The sequence below is a fragment of the Orcinus orca genome, chromosome 2 (assembly GCF_937001465.1).
Source record: "Orcinus orca chromosome 2, mOrcOrc1.1, whole genome shotgun sequence".
Taxonomy (NCBI): Eukaryota; Metazoa; Chordata; class Mammalia; order Artiodactyla; family Delphinidae; genus Orcinus; species Orcinus orca.
Window position 1 is genome coordinate 160,797,606 of NC_064560.1, and position 20,881 is coordinate 160,818,486.

The 20,881-nt window shown below is 36.3% G+C and overlaps 1 protein-coding gene and 1 long non-coding RNA gene across 2 annotated transcripts in view; one reads left to right on the top strand and one right to left on the bottom strand.

Annotated features, from left to right (window-relative positions):
* LOC125963580 (uncharacterized) overlaps positions 1-20,881 on the top strand; it is a 102,604-nt gene that overhangs the window by 24,061 nt on the left and 57,662 nt on the right. The window contains exon 2 of the long non-coding RNA XR_007475748.1: positions 19,246-19,341. This is a non-coding gene — a long non-coding RNA (uncharacterized LOC125963580). The remainder of the gene's footprint in view (positions 1-19,245; positions 19,342-20,881) is intronic.
* C2H14orf39 (chromosome 2 C14orf39 homolog) overlaps positions 1-20,881 on the bottom strand; it is a 56,875-nt gene that overhangs the window by 10,876 nt on the left and 25,118 nt on the right. Inside the window, exons 5-13 of the mRNA XM_049706394.1 lie at positions 14,509-14,696; positions 14,374-14,416; positions 12,563-12,683; positions 11,529-11,620; positions 9,947-10,080; positions 8,602-8,678; positions 4,002-4,087; positions 3,857-3,912; positions 799-860 (exon numbers count right to left, since the gene is read on the bottom strand). Of these exons, the coding sequence (XP_049562351.1) occupies positions 799-860; positions 3,857-3,912; positions 4,002-4,087; positions 8,602-8,678; positions 9,947-10,080; positions 11,529-11,620; positions 12,563-12,683; positions 14,374-14,416; positions 14,509-14,696 (859 nt within the window). The remainder of the gene's footprint in view (positions 1-798; positions 861-3,856; positions 3,913-4,001; positions 4,088-8,601; positions 8,679-9,946; positions 10,081-11,528; positions 11,621-12,562; positions 12,684-14,373; positions 14,417-14,508; positions 14,697-20,881) is intronic.

Sequence of the window (20,881 nt, forward strand, 5' to 3'; positions counted from 1 at the left end):
TAACTCATAACCAGGACATACTCAGATTGATAAGAAAAATGGTTAGGAATGATTTTTCTTTTAAAATTTCCACATCATGCTCTGGGTCAAGATTTGTATACGATATCCCCTTGAAAGAAAAGAGTAATCTTGCTCTCACTTCTTATGTTCTTTGCACTTTTTGCCCTAATAAATTCATTATACTACTTTCCCTGCAAAGATTGAGAACTTGAATACTAATTTTCCTTTATATCATTTTGTAGGCTTAGGAATATGATTTCTCAAATGTTTTGTTAACAAATCCCATTACGGAAACAGTTTGGGTCCCTCCAGCAAAAAAATGAAAATGTGCTTTTTACCTGTATTTCTTTACAGCAGAATACTACTCTTGTTTCTCCTGTCTTATCCCTTAGTAGCTACGGTACATTGCCTACACCTATCATCACTAAAGCTTTCCACTATTAAAAAATATTTTGAAGATACTTTTGTGGCAGCCTGGGCAAATAATTCAATCTTACCAAACAAAATTGTTTTCTTCAGTTATGATTTAGTTGTTGTGCTATCAATTATATATAGTCAATTATTAATGACAATTTTTTGTGTAAATTTTCATGTAAACTTTTTGTGGCTTCATTTTTAAATCTATAACTCCTCCAAGGGACAGAATCTGTAACATCACAGCAACTTGATTACCAAACTAATAAGATCTAGACCTCACATAAATAATCTTCATTATACCAAATTGAAATTAAAATGGAAACAGAATACTTTAAATTGTAATATTTTGCTTAGAAATTAGAAACCAAACATTTGACTTACTTGTGAAGTACATTTTGATTCTCTCAATTGTTTTACCGTCTCTTTATCTCCACACTCAGCATCTGTTTGTTATATGAGAACAAAATATATTTTCTGTTTGTAATTTAATTGTAAATAAAACATATTAGCCAAACCATATGAAATTGCCAATATTTAACTATTCTGGGTCTATAAAAATGGAAATTTTAGGGCTTCCCTGGTGGCGCAGTGGTTGAGACTCTGCCTGCCAATGCAGGGGACACGGGTTCGAGCCCTGGTCTGGGAAGGTCCCACATGCCGCGGAGCAACTAGGCCCGTGAGCCACAACTACTGAGCCTGCGCATCTGGAGCTTGTGCTCCGCAACAAGAGAGGCCGCGACAGTGAGAGGCCCGTGCACCGCGATGAAGAGTGGCCCCCGCTCGCCACAACTAGAGAAAGCCCTCGCACAGAAACGAAGACCCAACACAGCCAAAAATAAAATAAATAAATAAAAATTTTTTTTAAAATGGAGATTTTAGATAGTTCAACCCAATACATAAAGAGAATAAAACCTATATGAACAGTTTAACGAACGAAATTATAAAGAGAACACCCCATGTAACCACCACCTAGGTAAAGAAATAGAACATTATGAGTTCTCCATAAGGCCCCATATTCCACATATCTTCCTCCTCATCGGTAAACACTAACCTGACTTCTGTAATAATCAATACTCTGATTTGCTTTATACAGTTTTATCACCTAAGCAATATAGTTTTTTTTCCTGTTTTAAAATGTCATATGATGAAATAATAATACATTTGTCGTGCTTTTTTGTTTAGTATACACTTATGAGATTCGTTCTGTATTGTTGCATATAGACATAGTTTGCTTCCTTTTACGGATGTATTCCATTGTACAAACACAATATATCTATCTATCCATTCTATTGCAAATGGACATTTGGGGTGTTTCTGCTTTGAGGCTATTACAAACAATGTTGTTAACATTCTTCTATATATATACTTGTATATATGTACTTGTATTTCTCTAGGTATATGCCTAGGAGTGGAATTACAAAATATAGGGTAGTGTATCTTTCATTTTACCAGATGTTAAACTATTTTCCAAACTTTAGTTTTGAAACTATTCACCAATTTTTGTTGTGGCAGCTAGCCATCCTGAGCTATCCTAGGAAATCATTTGATTTCACCAGACAAAATTACTAGTTCCAATTATAATTTAGTTATATGACAATATATTTCATTTATAAATGACAGTCCCTACCAATAGTTATGAGAGTTCTAACTGTCCTACATTCTCATCAACATCTACTATTGTCAGACTTTCCGAATTTTGCTCATCTGATGGGTGTATAATATCTCACTGTGGGTTTATTTTTCAGTTTCCTGATTTGCTGAACATCTTTTCATGTTTATCTGCCACAAAAGTTTCTCTATTTGAAGTGCCTATTCATTTATTTTGCACATATTTCTTACTGGGTTGTCCATATTTTTATTCTTGGTTTGTAGAAGTTTTTTATACATTTTTGGAAACTAGTCCTTTGACAGTTTTATGTATTGGAAATATATTCTCTTGCCTCCCATTCTTTTCATAGTGTCTTTTGATGAACAGAAATTCTTAATTTTAATATAGCCAAATTTATCAATTTTTCTTTTATGATTTGGCTTTTTAATTCTTTTTAAGAAATTCTTTCCTATCTTGAATAAATATTTCCCTATTTGGTCATCTGAATGTTTTATAGTTTTGTCTCTTGAGTTCAGTCACAGTACTATTTTCACAACATATTAACTTCTTCAAAAGATAGGGTTGGAGATTGTTGAAGAGTCTTTTCTTCTTGGAAGATAATTATATGCCTTCTTGGGTGTGAAGCCTCACCATACATGCTCAATGGCAACTAGGACTATGCCAGATACATGCATTTCCCCATATATCTGTATTAGGGGGTATATTGTTCCTAGAGATTATCTGTTCCTCCCGTGTCTAACACTCTGTCAGCTTAGCATATATAGAGGATTATAAACAGGTGAAGAAAGCAGGAAGACTATCCATCTGCATTAAATAAGCATATTGTCTTGGTTGAATCCTATATTGAGAGTGAGAGGAATAGACTCATAGTATATTATATGACCATTCTGAATGTGTATATATTTGCAGAAAACTACACTGTCAGAATAAGCCATTTTTTAAATTTCAAAATAAGTCAGTAATCCACATGCTATAGACAAGAAGAGGTAAAGACTTTTATATAGCCTAATGAATAGAATAATTACTATGCGTTATTGGGCTACCAAAAAAATATATATATATATACATATCTATGTGTCTCTATGATATATTATATATTTTATATATACATATACATACATGTATACATATACATATACATATATACATAGAGACAGAGAATGAGTCTCTGTCTCTCAAGGGTGCATCAAAGTTCCAATAGCTAGTTGATTCTAGGATAAAAAACTCATACATATATATTCTGTGACCTTTCTATGATTTTATTCAAAGAAAATAATCCAAGATAATAAAATATTTATATAAAAGAATATAGTAGCATTATTTATAACAGCAAAAAACCTGGAAATAACAAAATATTCACTGTGAGAGAATGGCTAAATAAATTACAGCATACCGATGCAAAGACCTATTATAAGTCATCACAAATAAAATCTATTTAATGGCATGGAAAAATATCCTTAACAGTACATCAAGTGGAAAGAAAAGGATACACAATAATATACATAGTATGCTTCAAATTTGGAGGAATAAACTAAAAGAACAAAACACAGATATGCATAGAAAAAAATATAAGAATATACAACAGTATTATGTAGTGTCAGTTATAGCTGGGTGGTCATATTTTTGTTTCTTTTATATTTTTCTCCATTTTCCAAATTTTCTACAATAAAATGTATTTGTTTTATATTTAAGAAAAATGTATTTAAAAACCAGGCATGCATGGTCAGTTAACCAGAGATGCAACCAATACAAATAATTTATTTGACTAGTATAAAAACCTGATATAACTTGTTACTCCCATTTCTTAGGAAAAATATAAACAGCAAATACCTGTATCTCCCTTTTCCAACCATTGATTGCAATCTGATTGTTTCGGTGGAGTTAATCTAAAATACAATAAACAAAATTTTTGTATTATTTACTGAGCGATAAATTATTTCAGAAATTAAAGCATTTTCTTATTTTTAAAGGTTACCTGAACTGCATAAAATTTTGTGAACTTTTAGAAGCCGTAACATGTGAACACTTTGAATGGTTATTCACAGCAGAGTCATTCAATACCTGAACAAAAGAAATTAAGCATTAGAATTGACTACACAAAACAACAGAATGTTTTGCTTGCCATGGATACTCAGGGCTCTCCAAGAACACTGTCATCTTCCTCATCCTCACTGTTATTATCAACATCAACAACAACTACAAACAAAACATTAAATTAAATGAAACAACTACATACAAAACATTAAGTCAAACACTGGGAAACAAAAAAGGTTTAACTCTCAAGGAATTTGATGTTTTTGACAAGTATAATAACTATGCCTGATAGTATTTCTTCATTTAAGGTAAACTTTAAAATTTTTCTTCCTTATTCATGATTAATCAAGTGAATCTTACCATTTTCTCAACTAATAACCTGATGTCTGTGTCTCTCCATCCCCTATAATCTCACAAATTGACTATAGGAAAGGAAAGCAGTAGGTTAAAAGATTAAAGCCTGAAACTTTCTTTTTAAAATATGTATGACAAAGCTAATATTTCATTTTTAACTTTATTTAATACTAACATTATTTATTTATTTTAACATCTTTATTGCAGTATAATTGCTTTACAATGGTGTGTTAGTTTCTGCTTTATAACAAAGTGAATCAGTTATACATATACATATGTTCCCATATCTCTTCCCTCTTGCGTCTCCCTCCCTCCCACCCTTCCTATCCCACCCCTCTAGGTAGTCACAAAGCACTAATACTAATATTTAAATCGCTACTTTACTAATGTTTGTATTGTCTGTTTCAAGTCTTTCATTCTCCCTGAGTCACTCATTTTGAAGAGTCACTGATTTTTCTTATTTGACCTGAAATTAAAATACCTTTAATAGGAAAGTTTATCCATTTATATTTGTTATAACAGCCACTGGTCTTAATTCTGTCATCTTATGTGCCTTTAGATCATAAGAAAAAGACCTTGTCCCTCAAAGAACACTTGGCCCTTAAAGAACAAGTGTTGTTACAGTTTTGATGTATGTTTTTTTGTTTGGTTTTTTTTTTTTTGCTGTACACGGGCCTCTTGTGGCCTCTTCCGTTGTGGAGCACAGGCTCCGGACACGCAGGCTCAGCGGCCGTGGCTCTCGGGTCCAGCCGCTCCACGACATGTGGGATCTTCCCGGACCGGGGCACAAACCCATGTCCCCTGCATCGGCAGGCGGACTCTCAACCACTGCGTCACCAGGGAAGCCCTTGATGTATGTTTTAAACAATATACATGTTTGTATATTCCTCCTGGTACAAGTATTTGTACAAGTATTTCAAGTAATTGTTTAGAGTAGGTGCCAAGAAGTGAAATTGCTGAGTATGTGCATTTTTATTTTTAATGAGTACTGTGAACCAGTCCTCTAAAGCAGTTGTCCCAAATTATACTCCCACTGGTGTTGACTTCACTAGACATTATCAAATGTTTTAATGTGTGCAAATCTGACAGGTGAAACCAGGTATCTCATTGGTTTAATTTGCATTTCCCTGTTCTCCTGAGGTCAGGCATCTTGTTATGTTTAGTGACCCTTAGTCTTTCCTTTTATGTAAGCTGACTTATCCTCTGACCATTTTTATAATTTTTTAAATTAATTTTTAAGAATTATTATGTATTTCTTTGTATAGTATACATTACAGATACCAATCCCCTAAGTGACAATTCTGTCGCTCTTTTAACTCTGTTAGTGTCTTTCACCATACAAAAGCTTTTTTATTTTGATATATTCCATTGATCAATTTGTCTTTTATTGTACCACACTGTTATAATAACTGCATTTTGATAATGTTTAAAAATGTTTGGGAATGATGAAAATGTTCTGAAATTACAGTGATGATGGTTACACTATCTTGTGAATATACTAAAAACCACTGAATCGTACACTTTAAAACAATCAATTTTATATGTGAATTATATCTCAGTAATGAAAGTTTAAAAATAAACATTTTAGGACTTCCCTGGTGGCGCAGTGGTTAAGAATCTGCCTGCCAATGCAGGGGACACGGGTTCAAGCCCTGGTCCGGGAAGATCCCACATGCCGCGGAGCAACTAAGCCCGTGTGCCACAACTACTGAGCTTGTGCTCTAGAGCCTGCGAGTCACAACTACTGAGCCCACGTGGCACAACTACTGAAGCCTGCGCGCCTAGAGCCCATGCTCCACAAGAGAAGCCACTGCAACGAGAAGCCTGCGCACCGCAACGAAGAGTAGCCCCCGCTCGCCCCAACTAGAGAAAGCCCTCGCGCAGCAACGAAGACCCAATGCAGCCAAAAATAAATAAGTTATTTAAAAATTAATTAATTAAAAAATAAAAAAAAAATTTTAATATCTGGTAGTAAGAGTCTCCCTAATATTCTTTTAAAAATCTTTATTTAAAATAATTTATTAATCTATTAATATAGGAAATCATATTGTTAGATTTTTCTTAATGCTAAACAATCATTGTATTCTTTGGGAAAACCAAGGTTAGTCACCATATATTACTCTTTCAATGTTACATTGCAAAATTTGGTTTGCTAGTAACTTATTTAGGATTTTTACATCTATGTTCATTCTTGAGACTTACATACCATAATTTTTCTTTTCTTTCACTATCCTTGTCCTTGCTATCTAATGGATTATTCATTTATAATTTGTTGGATAGTTTCCGACTCTTTTTATACTCTGGAATTGTTTGTATAAAAAGATTATTTAATCCAATGGTTCTCAACTGGGGGCAATTTTGCCTCTTAGGAGACATTTGACAATGTCTGGAGATATTTTTGATTGTCATAATTTGGGGATGAGGTGCTACTGGACTCTAGTGGGTCACAAGACGACCCCACAACAAAGAATTATCTGACCCAAAATGTCAGCAGTGCCACTATTGAGAAACTCTGATCTAATCCTTAACAGTTTGGTAGAATTCAGCTGAAAAATTGAGTCTGGCGTGTTCTGAAGGGCATGTGTGGTGGAGGGAAAAGGGAGGGAAATAAGGGAGAAAAGAGGGAAATAGGTATTTATATACACTTCCATTTCACTTACATCAGTTTCTTCTAAGTTATTGATCTATTCATGTTTTTCTTTTTCAGTCTATTTAGCAATTTATATTGTGCTAAAAACCTGTCCATCTTACCTAAATTTTCAAATTTATGGGTATTTGGTTTTATAGTATCCTTTTAGGACTTAGAAAAGATGTCTTACATAAGTGTAGAGATATGCACCTTTCCCCCTTTTTATTATTTTCTTTTGATGGGGGGGTATTCTCTTTTTTCTCTACACTTGCTGAAACTTATTAGCTTTTGGCTATATTAATTAACCCAACTTTTAAATTTCATTAATTTCTACTTTCTTTGCATTTATTATTTTATTTCTGTATTTTGAGTTAAGCTTTTCATACTTTGAGTGCAACTTTTCATACTTAAAGTTCAGCTAATTTTAATCTTTCTTATTTTCTAGTATATTTGTTTTCAAATATAAATGTCTCTCTGAGGACCAATTTGGCTACTTTTCACAGGTTTGGGTTTATAGTATTCTTTTAAGTAGTTTTTAAATTCTATTTTGATTTCTTCTATAACCCAAAAGTAATTTCAAAGTATGTGAATTTCTTTTTTCTCAGCCAAATAGTTTTTTGAGGAGAGGGCTATGTTTTCGTTTAACTTGTATTTTTTTATGCTGTGGTTAGTGAAGAGAGCAGCTTTTTAGAATTGGTTGAGATATCCTTTTTGTTCTAGTAAATAGTCAATTTTGGTGAATACTGCAAACAAAATTTAACTGAATTTTGTGTATGTTGGGTAAAAAGTTTGCTAATTGTGCTACTCAGATCCTCTACATCCTTACTTATTTTTCATCTATTTGATTTGTTCTTATGACAGAAACTGCCAGTTTCTATCATAAGATAGAAACTATCCAATATCTATCCTATCCAATATCTACATTTCCTTTGTGTTGTGATTTTAAAAGCAAACAAACAAAAAACCCATCATATTTCTCAACCTTTCTGCAGATAGAGGTAGCCATGTTACAAAGTTCTGGCCAATGAAACATTAACATAAATTGTTTAAGAAGCTTCCATAAAAGATCCCTAAAATGAGGCTGACTCAACTAGCCTTTCTCCCCTTCTTCTTTCCTGCCTAGAAGGAAGATATGATGACAAGTTGTAATGGTTAGCTTCTGACCATGAAATAACCTTGAGGTGAAAGCTTAGCATTAAGGATAGCAGGGAAAGAAAACACCAATGGAGCTTGAGAAATGATGACATTGTGGAGATGGTGCCACAATTTCCCTCTTCAATACAATTCCTTTAGAAATGTCTTACCGTTTTTGGTCTACTGGGTACAGAGATTGGTATTTTCAAGTATCTTTTATTTTTAGAAGTAAGGGAGAAGGCTACAGTATGTGCTCAGGCTGCCATATTGAAACTCTTTTAAGTCTTTTAGATCCTGAGATTGAACTAATGGCTACTTTAATATATTTATAACACACACACACACACACGTCCTAAATGCAATACATTCACTATCTCATTTAATGCAAGCACTTAATTTGTACTATTAAAAAAGAAATACCTACCTGAGTATCACTTTCTTTTTGTCTGAAGTCAATACTGGCAAGTTTTGACTGCTTCACAGAACTTTCTTCTTTTTTATCTAGGTTATTAAATGGTACTACTTCAAATCAATTCCAGAAATAGAATCAAATAGCATGCCCAATATTTAACCTAATCTTGTAATTTTAAAAAATCAAGTTACATTAATATTTAATTTAAATTAAAATAAAGAATTATGAATCACTACATATTCTTAATTCCTCAATATATATAATAGCTATTACAATAACCATGAACGTAAAATGAAAAACAGCTGACAAAAATAAATAAATTAAATTTAAAAAAACAGCTGACAGGGCTTCCCTGGTGGCGCAGTGGTTGAGAGTCCGCCTGCCGATGCAGGGGACGCGGGTTCGTGCCCCGGGCCGGGAAGATCCCACATGCCGCGGAGCGGCTAGGCCTGTGAGCCATGGCTGCTGAGCCTGCGCATCTGGAGCCTGTGCTCCACAACGGGAGAGGCCACAACAGTGAGAGGCCCCACGTACCGCAAAAAAAAAAAAAAAAACAGCTGACAGGGCTTCCCTGGTGGCGCAGTGGTTGACAGTCCGCCTGCCGATGCAGGGGACACGGGTTCGTGCCCTGGTCCGGGAGGATCCCAAATGCCGCGGAGCAGCTGGGCCCGTGAGCCATGGCCGCTGAGACTGCACGTCCGGAGCCTGTGCTCCTCAACCGGAGAGGCCACAACAGTGAGAGGCCCGCGTACCGCAAAAAAAAAAAAAAAAAGGGAAAAAAAATAAAATAAAAAAACAGCTGACAAAACTACATCTTTATAATGGGACTACATCTTTATAATGGGGAACCAAAGAACAAAGAGTGGTGATATTAATGACTGGGGGACTAAAACAGCCAATACAGTTAACCTAACACAATGCAGTTAATCTATCCATTGAATGAAACATTCAAATATCTCAGTGACTAAGTCATAAATATCATTATCACAAGTCTGCCACTCACTTTAATCATACATACTGATAATACAACCTCTCAAATGAAAAATATATAATTATTCATCCTCCCCTGACAGCTGGAAACCAGGCTGAAACACTTTTTTAAAAAAATCGAAAAAAAAAAAGAAAAAAAAAAAATCGTATGAGTGATTTCTTTCTCAAAGAGAAAAATGTTATGTATAGAAGGCACATCTTGTTTGCTCTCAGAAAAAATCAAAGTGGCACTTTACTGAGTCTATAGGTCTCCAGTATTGTTTGCTCTTGCTTACACCAAATGATAACTAAAGTTGCTCCTTTCTATTTCTTCTTTTAAGTGTTTTCAAAGAAAACTAAGTTTTTGAATAATAAACAGATACTGTACCTTTAACTCTTGGTTCTGAAGGATGCATCTTTATTGGTTTGACTAATTTCTGTGATTCATATGGAAGAAATAATTGACTGCTTTGAGGGGTTTTATTCAACACAAGTACATGCTGTTCATCTTTTTCAAAAATTCTAAAGAGTGAATTATAAATATTAGCTAAGTGAAAAATTAACATATTTTAAAGCTAGAAGAGATACTTAGATATTATATAGTTAAAACTCCTCAATTTGCAGATAATGAAAAGAAGTTCCAGAGAATTTAACAAACCTGCCCAATATTATTAAATTACTTACTAGTGTCACAACTAAAATACACGTTTCCTGATTAAGTCCAGTGCTCTTCTCAATGTACCACACCCTCATTTTTAAAACATAATCATTTTAAAAGACTTTCTAAACCTGTGAAAAACATTTTAAACCAAAACTGTATTTGCAAATAGCATGCTTTAGATTTTGAAGTACTACTTCAAACTTTAAAAAGATTTATTCAGAAAAAAATCAACTAGCATGAACACAAGACATCATTAAAGCAATATTACAATCATAAATGGATCTCTTAAGTATTTTACTGGAAGAATAATTCCATTGAATTTTTCCTAAATTAGAGAAATAATTTATATTATTGATAGTTAAATAATAATGTAAATACTGGTATTATTTGATAATAACTATGAAAATATAAGTAAAAATAACTAAAGTTATATAAGTTTCTCTCAACAGAGAATTTTTATATTAAAAAGTTATCAATAAAGTGAAATTCTGTACATTTCTGTATTTTTCTAATCAATTTCATTATAAAATTAAAGACACATTACCATGGATGTGAGACGTGGGAGTGGGGAAATCAATAAAAATAACAGATCCAAGGAAATAAGATAAGGGAAATTAACTTGGGAGAAGAGTGTGTTGAAAAATCAGATTAAGAGCAATATAGCCTGAGAAGAGGAATTTAAGATTTTAAAAGGGTATAGGCAGAAAGAGAAAAAGTAGAAAGTTTATCAAAAACAGCAACAGTAATACATCTATTTTTCTGTCACACAATAACAGACAAAATCAATCTTTTCTTTTTAAGTGCCTCCACCACTGATGTCTATTTTATCACCATTAGGATGAAAGACAAGGAAACATATGATGCCACAGATTCAGTAACATTTTGATTCATCTTCACTCTCTGTGGCAAAGGAGAACTGGTCAAGCTGGTGACAGGATGATAAAAAGGCAAATACATTGCTGTTCCCATCATTTTTCCTCTTGTTTTACTCCTTTTGGTGACCCATAATGGAAAACTGGATGAAATGTACAACTGACAGGTTACAGAACAGCAAATGGGCTGCTGCTACCCTATTTCTCTCTACACATTATCCTTTACCTTACTAAATAATAAGCAATTTTGAATATTAGTCCATAATACTTAAAGGTATAAATTAATATTTTTTGTAAGAAATGAATAGAAAACAGCCTGCACAATAAATGTTTATAGATACTATGTAAATATTAGTGGCTTGGGCTAGAATATGTAATCAAATTTTAAATGCAGAATAACTGTTCATATAAAATCCCATTTTAAAGTTTACTTATACCTTTCTTTCGATTCCTTTCTCTTTTCTATATTTTTATTTTTTTCTTCCCGAGTTTCTGAAAGATTCTTCATTTCATAAAGTCTTGTAATCTGCTAAAAGGAAAAATGATAAAGCAAAACAAAATAATTACCTGCAAAGCATTAAGGATAAACATATGGTTTATCCTAACTAATGAATATGATTTTTTCTACATAATCACAAGACATATTTTTGGTAGTATTAGCAATCTTTTAGTGAAAAGAGTCAAAATTAACAATAAATCATACTCCTTTTTTCTTACAACTCCATTAGCAAACCTATTAGATTTCAATGAACTTTCATCTTCTTTTTTAAAAAGGACAGTCAGAAGCAAAGTAGACATTGATTACCTACATAGAGATGTAGTTACCATATATTTTAAAGAAAGTAGCATCCACTTTCTTCTCATTACTAAAATGATATTAATACTACTTGGAACCTCATGCCTATGAATGATAAATATACCATCTTTACACAGTTTTCAGAAAATTTAGAAAATCAGCTATTCAACTTTTTTTCAAGATTTGGAAGTGACTTTGATGGGTTCTCATATCCATCAATGAAAGCCACATTTCAATACAATACTAAAAATGTATTCATGAAGATATCATGCACCATCAATCTTAAAGGCTAAACTAGCTTTATAAAGATTATAGTCATAAATTTTCTAGATTAAGTCTTTTAAATTATTTACTGCCTTGTTCTCTTTTTTGACAACACTGTTGTAAGCTCTGCTAATGCCTTTAAATACCTATTATTAAGCTCCATCTTGTTCCTTCCTATCTTCTTTCCTTAGCACCCAAAGAAAGTTAAACTATTTCCCAAAACTCAGAGCTGAATACACTCAATACCTAAAACACATTTTGGCTTCAATGGTAATCTGAGGCAAATAAATTATTATAAGCTTTTCTCCATATCGAGGCTCTTTAGAAACAGCTCTTCTTAGACATTCATCTAACACACCATTACACTTATACATTAACACATATATTAGAAACATATAACAAAATTAATACCTGGTTTAAATAATTAATTTCTATTTCCACATCATCTACTTCTTTCTTCAATTCATATGATCTTTTGGAAAATTTGTTGGCATGTTTAAGAGTATCTTGTGTCTTACATCTCAAATTAACCCTTTTATGTTAAGGAACTATGTTATACAAGTAACTTTCACACTTATATACACTATATAAAAATAATTAGTATTATGTAACATTATTTGTATATGTACCATATAAGCAATATTAATAACAATATCTGAAAATAGCTGTAAGACTAGTACAAACATTTGGCAAACTGACAAAGACAATTTATTGTTCATCTATGTTATATATTTAGCTTAAAAATAACATTTCTTCAAAAATATGTGTCAGGATTTTTTCTTTCAGTTAAATATTTTCACAGGGTGGTTTTTTTACTTTTGGTTTTTACCCAACTTTATCATGTCATTTGGCATGATGAACATAATCAATTCAGGTCCAAACTTAACATCTTGTGTTTCTATAATTTATTTGTTCCAAAGTTAACATTAAAAATCCACTCAATTTTCCTTTTCTTGCTGTTTAAGGTCCATCAGTGCACCCTGCAGAACTCAAAAGAGAGCTGCATCTTCTATCTGAACTTTCTGCTTGAACTGGATTTATACCCAATTTCAAGTAGAGAATTTCTCAGCTGTTAATAGACACCCTGCATGGTTATTAGCTACTACCATTTCCTAAGTTACTCTACAATCCATTTAGGAGAATTTAAAAATGAATAAAACAGTGTCAATGAACAAGAATTCCAGAGAAAATCTTTATCAGACCTTTCCTATTTCGCTAAAACTTATGATTTATATGCTAGCACATGAAATTTCAGATGAACATTATTTATAATGCTATGCTGTTATCAAAAGTATCAATTTAAAATTTCAGATATAGACATTTAAATCCTAATCTTCAATTCTCCCTACCTCCATCACCTCTTCATGTCATGTAATCTTATGTCTCATCCGTTTCTACATCCAACTCCCTAAACCCCTGCTGTGCCTTATGCATCTACCAACCTCTGCCTCTTCCTAAACACAGAAGGGCAGCAAATGAACAACTAAGTACAGAATAAGCTAAAACCCAAACATGGAGAGAGCAAGCAGCAAAGGAGTTAAAAGGATGATTTGGGATGAAGTAGAATGAAGCAAGGTAGAATGCAGGGATAAAGAAGACTTAGTACAAACAGTGGAGTTATAATCTGATAGGAAAGCATATGAAGGATTGTGGAGGTTGGAAGAGGATTAAAGTTCCAACTTCATCATCAGGGAAGGTCTCCTTGACAAACAGATGAGACTTAGACCAATTAAGAATTACTTAAGCATCTAATACAATGTCACTGTATTACTTGTTTACATGTCTGTTTCCTCTACTAAACTGTGAGCTCCTTATAAGAAAGTTCTGTATCTTCTTGAGTATTGCCTGGCACAAAGTAGGTACCCAATGAATTGTGACTCACCTCCTTACCATCTTCCATCTTAACAAGTAATAATCAATTGATTTAATTGGAACTCTTTGGTAAGACAGAGCAAGATGACTTTTTCATTGGTTTGGGTGATAAGATATGCCACTTAAAGACAGATACATATACCACTTATTGGCATTAAAATTTCTTGCTTCTGATGACATGCACATGTATGAAAACTAATCCCAAATGATCTTTAAAGTAATCTCTAAATTTTTTAATTAAACAAAATACCAAATCAATGTGATTCTCACAAGGAAATGCAATAACAATTAAAATACAGAAATAATACTTATCCAATAAAAATTCTAAGTAGAAATACTACTGTGGATACATATGTAATGTCCAACTGGTAAGTGATGGAAAGGGAGCAGGCACTGAAAAACAAAGTTATATTTTAGACTAATGTATTATATTTTTATTACAAAAGTAATGTTATTAAAACAGTATGTAACAAAACCATTAATACCTAAAAATTCCATAAAAATAGTTTCATTCATTTTTAGTTGTTCAGTACATGCCAACACTCTGTTTTGAATTTCTTCATGTTCTCTTTTCTTCTCATAATATTCATGTGAAAGAGGTGTTTCTGAGTATTTTTGTTGGTATTGCTTTAAAACATCTTTATACTGACATATATAACTGTGGTACATTTTTCTGTTAAAATTAAAAGAAATGATGTCAATATAACAAAAGTATATCTAAAATCACTTGTTAAAGTCTACTAAATTAAGCATAACAGACAAGTTAAAAATCTACTTATTCTGCTTCCCTCAATACTGTCTGTCCTTCAAACTTTTTTCTTAACTCTATTACACTTTTCAATTCTCTACTCTTTTTCTCCACTACCTGAGTTACTCACTCCTTAATCATTTTCAATTAAACTTCCACTTCCACCAGTTTAATGAAACTACCCTTCCCAAGGTTATCAATGATCTAATTTGTCCACCTTAGTGATCTCTTTTCACTTTTCATCCTAAATGACACTGCAGAACCTGGTTCTTTTGATGACTTCTTGAATCTCTATCCTCCCTGAGTTCTGAATCTCTATTCTTCCCAGTTCAGCTACCTCTATAACTATGCTATTAAATCTCTTCAGTTTTCTAAGCTAAAGTTATCATGTTCTACGTGATAGAACTCTGGGGTCACAAACATTCTTGTATACTCCAGAACTATTTTATAAGAAAATTTCAGCACTGTTTGGAGGAACTCCTTCAAGTACAACTAAGGTAGAGGTGCCTGGTCATCTATTTCGGAACCAGTCTTGAATGAGATGGTCAATTCTTGCAAAAGGATATTAACTCTTCCTTCTCATTTGAATTTTGCTTGATCTACAATAGGGGTCAGTTACTATGATCAATGGGCCAAATCTAATCTGCCACCTGTTTTTGTACAGCCTATGAGCTAAGAACAATTTTTACATTTTTAAATGATTAAAAAAACAAAAGAATAATGTTTCATGGCATATTAAAATTATATGAAAATCAAACTGTAATGTCCATAAATAAAGTTTTATTAGAACACAGTCAATCACTTATGTACTGCCTAAAGTTGCTCTTGTACCACAGTATCAGACTTGAGTGCTGTGACAAAGACTGTATATTCCCACAAAGCCTGGAACGTTTACTATATGGCCCTTTACAAAAAAAAGTTTGTCAGTCCTCATCTACAACACTGAACATGTTCAATCCAGGTTCATTGCAAAAAACATATTCTTGGGAGGAGAAAAAGATGGCAGAGTAGAGGGACGTGGAGCTTACCTCCTCCACAAACACATCAAAACTACATCTACAAGTGGAACAATTCTCACAGAATACCTACTGAAAACTTGCAGAAGATCTCACACAACCAAAGCTACAAGAAAAATTCCCATGTAACCACTGCTCCTGCAGAAGGGCTGAAATCTGAGCCAATTACCTGCACTTCCGCTTTGGCATGGGGGTGAGGCTCGGGCAGGTTCTTGTGCAGGCAGATTTGCGAGCACACGTGCATGCCTAAAGGACCTCTGAGCTCATTATGAGCACTTCAGCAGTGGATGTGGCCCCTCGAGGGCAGCGCTAACAAGAGATTTCTTTGTGGGCGTGCACACCAAGTAGCAGGTGGCATCACAGAGTTGCATGTCCCAGTGGACAGCTCCTACGGAAGAACAGGCAGTGCCTCCTTTCTCAGAGGGAGAGCTCCCAGTCCCACCTACCTCACATCACAGCTTAGAACCGGATCTGGGGGCTTCTATTCCAACAACTGGGGAGCAGACCCTGACCCTGACAGGGCTGTGACAACCACCAGAGCAAAGAGGAGGCCCCACCGAACATCCAGTGCAGGCTCTGGTCACCGCAACACCAAACACATCCCCTATCAAGGGGACAAGGGCCAGCACAACCTGAGGAAAGTCTTGGCAAGCATCCATACCACAAACAGCCCTCGCACCGAAAATACTGCACTCACACAGTCTACACAAGGGTCACTCCCACATAAAAACAGACCTTCAAGACCACAGTAGATAACTGTTTCTCCAAAATTCATAGAGTTGGAGAAATATAAGTAAAATGAAAAAAGCAGAGGAACTACTCTGAATTAAAAGAACCAGAGAAATTCCCTGAAAGAACAATGAAACAGACCTCTCCAATCTACCAGACGCTGAGTTCAAAACGGAGGTAATAAAAATGTTGAAGGAACTACGAAAGACTATCAATAGAAATGCAGATCACTGTAACAAGGAATTAGAAACTATAAAAAGAAGCCAATCGAAATTAGACAACTCAATTTCCAAAATGAAAACTGAGCAAAAGGCATAAATAGTAAACTAAATAATGCAGAATAAGAAGTGATCTGCAAGACAGAATAACTGAAATCACCCAAGCAAAACAGCAGACAGAAAGACAAATGAAAAAATGAAACAAAGCAACATACGAGATCTATGGAATAATAAGAGCAAGCCAATCTACACATAATAGGAATCCCAGGAAAAAAAGAAGAGAAAGGGGGATCAAAAATGTTTTCAAAGAAATTATGGCTGAAAACTTCCCAAACCTAAAGAAGGAAACAGCAATACAGGTACAGGAAGCACAGAGGTTCCCAAACAAGATGAACCCAAACAGTCCAAATCCAAGACATATCATAATTAAAATGGCAAAAGTGAAAGATAAAGAGAGGATTCTAAAGGCAGCAAAAGAAAAAACAAAGAGTCAGTTACAAGGGAACCCCCATAAGGCTACCAGCTAATTTCTCTAAAGAAACTTTGCAGGCCATAAAGGAGGGGCAAGATATATCCAAAGTCCTGAAGAACAACAACCTGCAACCTAGGATACTCTACCCAGCCAGACTGTCATTTAGAATAGAAGGCGAGATAAACAATTTCTCAGACAAGCAAAAACTAAGAAGACAGCAATACTAAATCTATCCTAAAAGAAATATTGAGAGATCTTCTCTAAATAGAAAAGAAGCAGGAATCAATAAAAAAGGTAAACTCACAATAGGAAAGGCAAATATATAAAAGGATTGAATATCACTTAAATAAGCCAGTACATGGATTAAAAAACAATCAAAAAAATTCTGTGAAAGCAATTATAAATACAATGAACAGCAAAAAGATAAACATGAAGATGTAAAACAGGACATTAAAAATCACAAAATGTGGGGGAGGGGAGTAAGAAAATGCAAATCTTTTAGAATGTGTTTGAGCTTATATGACTATGATTCTAAAGGAAGTAGATACAGTTATGAGATAACATACTTGAAAACCAGGATAATCACAAATCAAAAACATAATATAGATTCACAAAAAACAAAAATAAAGGAACTCAAGCATAATACAAACCACAAACGGAAAAACAGAAAGGGGAGAAAGGAACAAAGATGTGCAAAATGAACCGGAAAACAAGGTTTAAAATGGCAATAGCGACAGAGGAAGATGGCGGAAGAGTAAGACGCGGAGATCACCTTCCTCTCCACAGATACACCAGAAATACATCTACACGTGGAACAACTCCTACAGAACACCTACTGAAGGCTGGCAGAAGACCTCAGACCTCCCAAAAGGCAAGAAACTCCCCACGTACCTGGGTAGGGCAAAAGGAAAAAAGAATAAACAGAGACAAAAGAATAGGGACGGCACCTACACCAGTGGGAGGGAGCTGTGAAGGAGGAAAAATTTCCACACACTAGGAAGCCCCTTCGCGGGCGGAGACTGCGGGAGGCGGAGGCGGGAGCTTCGAAGCCGCGGAGGAGTGCACAGCAACGGGTGCGGAGGGCAAAGCGGGGAGATTCCCGCACAGAGGATCGGTGCCGACCGGCACTCACCAGCCCGAGAGGCTTGTCTGCTCACCCGCCGGGACGGGCGGGGCTGCGAGCTGAGGCTCTGAGGCTCGTGTTTCGGTTTCGGACGGAGCGCAGGGAGAGGACTGGGGTTGGCGGCTTGAACATAGCCTGAAGGGGTTAGTGCACCACAGCTAGCCGGGAGGGAGTCCGGGGAAAAGCCTGCACCTGCCGAAGAGGCAAGAGACTTTTTCTTCCCTCTTTGTTTTCTGGTGCGTGAGGAGAGGGGTTTAAGAACGCTGCTTAAAGCAACTCCAGAGACGGGCGCGAGCCGCGGCTAAAAGCGCGAACCCCAGAGACGGGCGCGAGCCACGGCTGAAAGCGCGGACCCCAGAGACGGGCGCGAGCCGCGGCTGAAAGCGCGGACCCCAGAGACGGGCGCGAGCCGCGGCTGAGGGCGCGGACCCCAGAGACGGGCGCGAGCCGCGGCTGAGGGCGCGGACTCCAGAGACGGGCGCAAGCCGCGGCTGGAGGCGCGGACCCCAGAGGCGGGCGGGAGACGTTGGGGCTGCTGCTGCCGCCACCAAGGGGCCTGTGTGCGAGCGCAGGTCGCTCTCCACGCCCCTCTTCCGCGGAGCCTGTGCAGCCCGCCACTGCTGGGTTCCCGGGATCCGGGGACGACCTCCCCGGGAGAGCGCACGGCGGGCCTCAGGCTGGTGCAGGGTCACGCCGGACTTTGCCGCCGCAGGCCCGCCCCGCATTCCGTGCCCCTCCCTCCCCGCCGGCCTCAGTACGCCAGAACCCCCGAATCAGCGGCTCCTTTAACCCCGTCCTGTCTGAGCAAAAAACAGACGCCCTCCAGCGACCTACACGCAGAGGCAGGGCCAAATCCAAAGCTGAGCTCCTGTGAGCTGTGAGAACAAAGAAGAGAAAGGGAAATCTCTCCCAGCAGCCTCAGAAGCAGCGGATTAAAGCTCCACAATCAACTTGATGTACCCTGCATCTGTGGAATACATGAATAGACAGCCAATCATCCCAAATTAAGGAGGTGGACTTTGGGAGCAAGATCTATGATTTTTTTCCCTATTCCTCTTTTTGTGAATGTGTATGTGTACGCTTCTGTGTGAGATCTTGTCTGTATAGTCTTGCTTCCACCATTTGTCCTAGGGTTCTATCCGTCCATGGTTTTTTCTTAAAATTTTTTTCTTAATAATTAATTTTAAGAACGTTATTATACTTTACCTTCGCCCTTTCTTTCTTTCTTTCCTTCCTTCCTTCTCTCGTTTAGACAACGAATCGTCCCAAATTGAGGAGGTGGTCTCTGACAGCAAGATTTATGATTTTTCCCCCTTTACCTCTTTTTGTGAGGGTGTACGTGTACGCTTCTGTGTAAGACTTTGTCTGTATAGCTTTGCTTCCAACATTTGTCCTAAGGTTCTATCCGTCCCTTTTTTTTTTTTTCTAATTAAGAATTTTTTAATTCAATAACTTTATTATACTTTATTTTATTTTTACTGTAACTTCTTTCTTTCTGTTTTTCCTTCTTTCCCTCCTTCCTTCCTTCCTCCCTCCCTCCCTCCCTCCTTTCGTTCCTTCTTGCCTTCTTTCCTTCTTTGCTTCTTTCTTCCTTCCTTCCTTCCTTCCTTCCCTCCTTCCTTCCCTCCTTTAGACAACGAATCATCCCAAATTGAGGAGGTGGTCTCTGACAGCAAGATTTATGATTTTTCCCCCTTTACCTCTTTTTGTGAGGGTGTATGTGTACGCTTCTGTGTAAGACTTTGTCTGTATAGCTTTGCTTCCAACATTTGTCCTAAGGTTCTATCCGTCCTTTTTTTTTTTTTCTTTTTTTTTCTTTTTTTTTTTCTAATTAAGAATTTTTTAATTCAATAACTTTATTATACTTTATTTTATTTTTACTGTATCTTCTTTCTTTCTGTTTTTCCTTCTTTCCCTCCTTCCTTCCTTCCTCCCTCCCTCCCTCCTTTCGTTCCTTCTTGCCTTCTTTCCTTCTTTGCTTCTTTCTTTCTTTCTTTCTTCCTTCCTTCCTTCCTTCCCTCCTTCCTTCCCTCCTTTCCTTCTTTCTTTCCTCATACTTCTACTAATTCCCTCTACTTTTTCTCCCTTTTATTCTGAGCCGTGTGGATGAAAGGCTCTTGGTGCTCCAGCCAGGAGTCAGGGCTCTGCCTCTGAGGTAGGAGAGCCAACTTCAGGACACTGGTCCACAAGAGACCTCCCAGCTCCACATAATATCAAACGGCGAAAATCTCCCAGAGACCTCCATCTTAACACCAGCACCCAGCTACACTCAACGACCAGCAAGCCACAGTGCTGGACAACCTGTGCCAAACAACTAGAAAAACAGGAACACAACCCCACCCATTAGCAGAGAGGCTGCCTAAAATCATAATAAGGCCACAGACACCCCAAAACACACCACCAGACGTGAACCTGCCCACTAGAGAGACAGGATCCAGCCTCATCCACCACAACACAGGCACTAGTCCCCTCCACCAGGAAGCCTACACAACCCACTGAACCAACCTTAGCCACTGGAGACAGACATCAAAAACAGGAGGAACTACGAACCT